Source organism: Meles meles, chromosome 18 (genome assembly GCF_922984935.1).
Source record: "Meles meles chromosome 18, mMelMel3.1 paternal haplotype, whole genome shotgun sequence".
Taxonomy (NCBI): Eukaryota; Metazoa; Chordata; class Mammalia; order Carnivora; family Mustelidae; genus Meles; species Meles meles.
The window spans coordinates 64,340,254-64,346,253 of record NC_060083.1 but is presented as its reverse complement, the minus strand read 5'-3'; the positions used below and the strand labels follow the sequence as shown (position 1 = coordinate 64,346,253).

Here is a 6,000-nt window from a genome sequence, read left to right as displayed (position 1 = left end):
GACGCGGGTCAAGGAAAAACTACGTTTGAAGGGATGCTTAAAAAATCTACAGCAGAGGGGCGCCTGGGTGGCTCAGTGGGTTAAGCCGCTGCCTTCGGCTCAGGTCATGATCTCAGGGTCCTGGGATCGAGTCCCGCATTGGGCTCTCTGCTCAGCGGGGAGCCTGCTTCCCTTCCTCTCTCTCTGCCTGCCTCTCTTGTGATTTCTCTCTGTCAAATAAATAAAATAAACAAAATCTTTAAAAAAAAAATCTACAGCAGAAGTGTGGCTTTGCTTACACTGTTGGTGTGTAGAATATTTGCACTTAACGCTAGTTCGGGGCTGGTCATTGATTGACATCCGTTGGGACACACCCCAGGTGGGGACAGTGTGCTGGCCGGTCTACCAGCTCCAGGCAGGACTCAGTGGGCCCCCAGGGGCCGGTCTCACCAGGAGGGGCAGACGTTCTCACAGCGGATGGGACCCCACCCAGTAAGGGGGTGAGAGCCTCTACTGAGCAGAGCTGGAGGGGCACTTGTGGGAAGGTGTTCTAAGGCACCCACACCGCAGCCCCAGAGCCCGGGCAGCCCTTCTCCTGCCGGGGACGCAGACAGGAGGGGCCAATGCCAGCAGACACAGCCAAGCCCCTGCCCCCTGCACCCCTTCCTTGCTGGGACAGCTCAGGTGTCCTTGTCCACCCCACCCCCCTGCCAGGCTTCTCCTTGTCCACTGCCGGGTCAATCAGAGGACATGTCGCCTGCTTGCTTTCCTTTAAAAACGGTTATGCAAAAGGTCATCTGGTTTGGATTTTCAGGTGTAACCCACTGTAAAGCGCAGTTCTCTGGTACAAACCCCACCTTCTCCACGACTACAGTATTTTTATAGCATTTCATTTCACTGAGGACCTCCGAGGGATTTACTCCTTCAGGTGAGAGCAGCAGGGCTGGAGGCCGAGGGCCAGGGCAGAGAGGAGGGTGGAGGGACACCGGGGCTGCCCAGGCTCCAGAGCACAAGATGCCCCGTTGTCTGGGCCCCTGGCGCGCAGCAGCCCCTGCCCCGGGCCCTTCCCTGCCCTCCCACTAGCATCCACCTGCCCCCCCCTTGTCTCCCTGCCCTCCCCACGGGCCTGCCCCCTGCCCTGCCGCCACTGCCCCCCCACCCGTCCTCCCCCTCTCTGTGCCCGCTCCCCTAACCCTTCCTCCCCCCAACCCCTCTACCCCTACCTGGGCCTTCCCCTACCTTCCGCCTCCCCGAGCCCGCTTCTCCCCGCGACCCCTGCCCTCCTCTGGCCCTCCCCCTTCCCACTGACCCACCCCTCCCCCAAACCTTCCCCCAGGGCCCTCCCCCTCCCCACCGACCCGCCCCTTGCTCCACCCCTCGCCACGGGTTCGCCCCGCCCCCTTCCCCGCTGACCCGCCCCCTTCTCCGCGCCGGCCCCTGCCCCTCTCCTCCCGCAGCCTGCCCCTCTCCGTGCACCCAGTCTCCCCTGCCCCTTTTCCCACTGACTCACCCCTCCCCCACCCCTCCCTCCAGGCCCGCCCCCTCCCGGGGTCCGCGAGGTGCTCCCCATCCACCTCGGGCTTCCGGTCTCTCTAGGCCGCTCCTCTCGACTCCCCGCTGATCGATGGCTCTCCGCACCAATAGGATGCGCCCCGGCCTCGGCCCGCCTCTCGGGGGAGACGTCTGCGCACGCGCCGCAGGCCGATGTGGGCGGTGGAGCGCCGGAGGCTCCGAGGGCGGGGCTGCTGCCGGAGCGCGTGGCCATGCGGGCCCGGGGAGACCCCGCCGCGGCCGCCGCTGCGCCCCACGTGGTAGGTGCCGGGGCCGCGGAGGCCGCTCCCGCCCCCAACTCCTCTCCTCCCCACCTCCTCGCTCCTTCCCTTCTTCCCCCCTCCCCGCTCCTTCTCCTCCCCCGCCCGCCCCTTCCCCGCCCCTTCCCTTCCCTCTCCTCTCGCGTCCTCCCGCCCCCGCCCGTCCCCGCGGCGGCTCAGCCTTCCCGAGGGCCTGCCCAGGAGGGTCTCCGCCCGAAGGGGCCGCGCCCGGGCCGCCGACGAAGCCCCGCGTGGGACTTGGGTTTTACGCGGCAGATTGGCGGACAGTGAAACACCCCCTCCTTTCCCTTTGCTGTAAAGAACATGTTTCCTTTAGGAGCGAGCACGTGAGTGCGGCAGGGGACCGCTTCTCGGGTCCCACAAGTCCGGGAAGGGGCAGCCGAGTCGGAGGCCCGGAGTCGAGGGCTTGGCCGAGTTGCACGTCCAGTGTCCGAGCTCGTCCACCCCGCATTCGGGCACGGTGCCCCGCGACCTGCGCACGCTCCCTGTGGACGCTGCACACACGCGTGTCCGTGCGCGGCCTCGTGCGCACCGCGGCCGGGCGCGGGCTCCGGGCAGGGGGCCCCGGCGTCGGTGTCCGAGGACCCGCGTCCGCCCGCTGCCGGCGGCTGGGCTGCCCGGCTTGGCCCGCTCACTTCCCACGCGTGTGTCTGGTCGCGGCCGCGGGAGGTCCCCGCAGCAGACCCCGGGCGAGGAGGGCGGAAGGGCCGAGGGGTCGGGATCACCCCGTCGTCCCCGCGCCCGCCGCTCTTCTAGCGTCTCTGAGGTCGCCGTTTCCCGAAAAGGCCCGTCCGCCGAGGGGGTTCTGAGGCGGGGCAGGGAGACCTGCGGACGCTCGTCCCCCAGAACGACGCTGCCGACCAGTGATGGGCCAACACTGCCGCGCCGCGGGGTCGGGAAGGAGCCGGCGCCTCTCGGACTCCCGGTCGCTCTCCCAAGTACCCCACAGACCAGTGCGGGGAGGCCTGGCCTGCTCAGTCTCGGGGAGCAGCGGCCGCTGCGAGCTGGCGGGGGGCGGGCGCCCTCCCTCCCTGCGGCCTCCCTGCGGGCTCTCGGGTGAGTCCGGCCTCGGCCTCGGGAAGCCCGCGGGGGCCGGCGCTCCGCGGGGGCCGGGGGGGGGGGGACACCGCCGCCGAGCGGACGGCCTGCCGGCCCCGGGGCGCGCTAACCCGTGTCTTTTGCCGGCAGTCGGTCATCCTCCCCGTGCACAACGCCGAGCCCTGGCTGGACGAGTGCTTGCGGTCCGTCCTGCAGCAGGACTTCCAGGGCTCCATGGAGCTCTCCGTCTTCAACGACGCCAGTCAGGTAGTGCCGGCCTTCCCGGTGGGGACGCGGCCTCGAGTGCGTCCCTCCGGGCTGTTCCGAGCGAGCTCCTCGTGCTTCCAGGACCAGTCTGCGGCCGTCATTGAGAGATGGAAGGGGCGGCTGGAAGATGCTGGGATCCCCGTGATCATCGGAGGGCACGACTCTCCTGCACCCCGAGGAGGTGAGTGACCCGGGTGAGCTAGGAGTCAACGGTGAGGACACCTCGTGCCCTGTGGACTTACACACCGTTAACCTTCGAGACAGCACCGCGGGCTCTTCCACCGGCGAAGAGGCGGTGCTAAGGGGTGAGCAGAGACCCTGCCGGCCCGCGCGGGTCCTGCCTGAACCCCAGGCAGGTGCGGACAGTAACCGCGCGGGCTCTTGTATGGGGGGGTGGTCGGGGGCTGTTGTAAACAGAAAGTCCATTGGAGGGAACCGGGAGCTGGAAGTATAGTGGCTTCTCATTGGCTGGACGGTGGCCGTCTCTCATTGGCTGGGCTGTTGCCGGGGCAGCAGAAAACCTTCGGTCCAGGAGCTGGGTTAGTAAAGTGGTACCCACCTGCAAGGTGCCTCTCTTCCTGTTGGGTCTGTAATGGATAACCAGGGCTGGCCACAGCGCGTCCCCTGCCGGCCTCCTGACTCTGCTCCAAATAAGATTTTATTTTCTTAACTTTCATAATAATTTAATTTTCAAATCCTGATAAAGAGTATCCTGAATAATAAAGCTTACCACTTATTAAGAACCTGGTACACCTAAATTTCTTATTCTCTGGTAAGGGTTTGTATGACATCACCGTGCATACTTTACACTTATTCAGCCTATTAAAGCTGTTGGGTGTTTTATTTTTCGTGTGATTGATCATATTATTGATTACCTCTACTCTTAAAATTATTTCCTTGTGACATTAGATTTCTTTTTGATCAATTTTCTAAAAATCTTATTAAGAACTAGCTTTTGGTTTCAGTGATTTTCTATATATAGTTTTTTCTATTTTGTCTGTTTTCTGTTTCCACTCTGATCTGTATTTTCTTTTTTCTGCTTACTTTGGGTTTAATTTGTTCTTTTCCTAATTCTTTTTTTTTTCTAAGATCTTACTGATTTATTTATCTTACAGGGAGAGCACACACAGGAGCACATTCAAGCGAGGGGTGAAGCGGGAGTGGAGGGGTGTAAGGGCAGAGGAAGAGAGAATCTCCAGCAGAGCCCCAATGACCCTGAGAGCAGGACCTGAGCTGAAACTAAGAGTTGGCTGCTCAACTGACTAGTCAGCCAGGTGCCCCTGTTCTTTTCCTCATTCTTAAGGTAGAACCTGAGGTCATTGATTTGAGACCTTTCTTCTTGTCTAATATAGGCATTTTTTTAAAAAGATTTTATTTATTTATTTGACAGAGATCACAGGTAGGCAGAGCGGCAGGCAGAGAGAGAGGAAGAGAAGTACACTCCGTGCTGAGCAGAGAGCCCGACGCGGGGCTCCAGCCCAGGACCCTGGATCAGGACCTGAGCGGAAGGCAGAGGCTTTAACCCACTGAGCCACCCAGGCGCCCCTATAGGCATTTCTTGATATAAGTTCCCCTTTTCCCTCCTACTGTCACTTTAGCAACATTGATATGTTCTTTTCATTTTCATTCTGTTTCAAGACACCTTCTAATTTTCTTTTGACTTATTTTTGGATTATTTATAAGTATGTTACTTAGTTTCCAAATATTTGAGAGGTTTTCCAGATATTTTCTGAATTGATTTCTCATGTAACTCCTCTACTTTGTCTTGAATGTGTGGCCTATCTTGGCAAATGTCCCGTGTGCACTTGGGGACATTGTGTAGCTGATGGTGTTGGATGGAGATTTCCATAAATGTGAATCAGATCAAGCCGAGGACAGTCTTGTTTAAATCTACCATGTTGCTGATTTGGGGTCGACTTGTTCTGTCAGTTATTGAAAGGGAGCATTGAAATCTTTAACTCCGTCCCTTTGTCTATTCCTCTCTGTAGTTTTCTCAGTTTGGATTAACAATATTTTGAAATTCTGTTAACATATAGGGTTGTTAGGAGGAATTGACCTTTCATCATTGTGAAGTAACATTCTTGATTTTGCTGATTTTCTTTCCTCTGAAATCTATATTGTTTGATATTAATTTAACTGCTCTAGCTCTCTTGACTAGTGTTAACATAATATATGTTTTCCATCTCCTTAAACTTTAACCCATTTGTTGAAGGGTGTCTCCTTTAAAGGGTAGCCCCTCCCCACTGACTCTTGTAGACAGCAAATCCAGTCTGACAATCTTCACCTTTTAACTGGGTGTTTACATTAGTTACATTTAATATAACAGCTTTATTCCTGTGCCACACAGTTACCTGTCAAAGTGTAGAGTCCTGTGGTTTTAAATGTCCTGTCATGTCTTTGGCTATGCTGGCCTCACCGAATGAGTTAAGTGTTTCCTCCTTTTCTGTTTTTTTTTTTAGAAGAGTGGGAAAGATTGTTGTTCTTCTCTAAATGTTTGATAAAATTCATCAGTGGAGCCATCTCATTGGAAGGTTTTTTAAATTTTTTTGTTTTTCCTAAAGATTTATTTTATTTATTTGACAGAGAGATGGCGAGAGAGGGAACACAAGCAGGGGAGAGGCAGAGGGAGAGGGAGAAGTAGGCTCCCCACCAAGTAGGGAGCCCAGTGCAGGGCTCGACCCCAGCACCTTGGGATCATGACCTGAGCCAAATGCAGTGCTTAACTGACTGAGCCACCCTGGTGGTCCTTTTGTTGGAGGGTTTTGATTAATTATTCAGTCTACTTATTTGTTACAGGTATGTTCAGATTTTATATTTCCTTTTGAGTCAGATTTGGTAGTTTATGTATTTCTACAAATTGTCCCTTTCATGTAGGTTATTTAAT

General features: G+C 56.9%; 1 protein-coding gene across 7 annotated transcripts in view; it reads left to right on the top strand.

Annotated features, from left to right (window-relative positions):
- The first annotated feature begins 1,686 nt into the window (after window positions 1-1,686).
- Window positions 1,687-6,000, top strand: part of B3GNTL1 (UDP-GlcNAc:betaGal beta-1,3-N-acetylglucosaminyltransferase like 1) — a 72,108-nt gene continuing 67,794 nt past the window's right edge. For 5 of the 7 annotated variants that reach the window (XR_006815860.1, XR_006815861.1, XR_006815859.1 and 2 more), the window contains exons 1-3: window positions 1,687-1,790; window positions 3,000-3,116; window positions 3,198-3,297. Coding sequence is in view for 2 of the 7 variants with exons in the window: in XM_045984085.1 (XP_045840041.1) it covers window positions 1,743-1,790; window positions 3,000-3,116; window positions 3,198-3,297 (265 nt within the window). In the remaining 5 variants the exon portion in view is untranslated. The other 2 variants (XR_006815863.1, XR_006815862.1) reach the window with 2 other exon arrangements.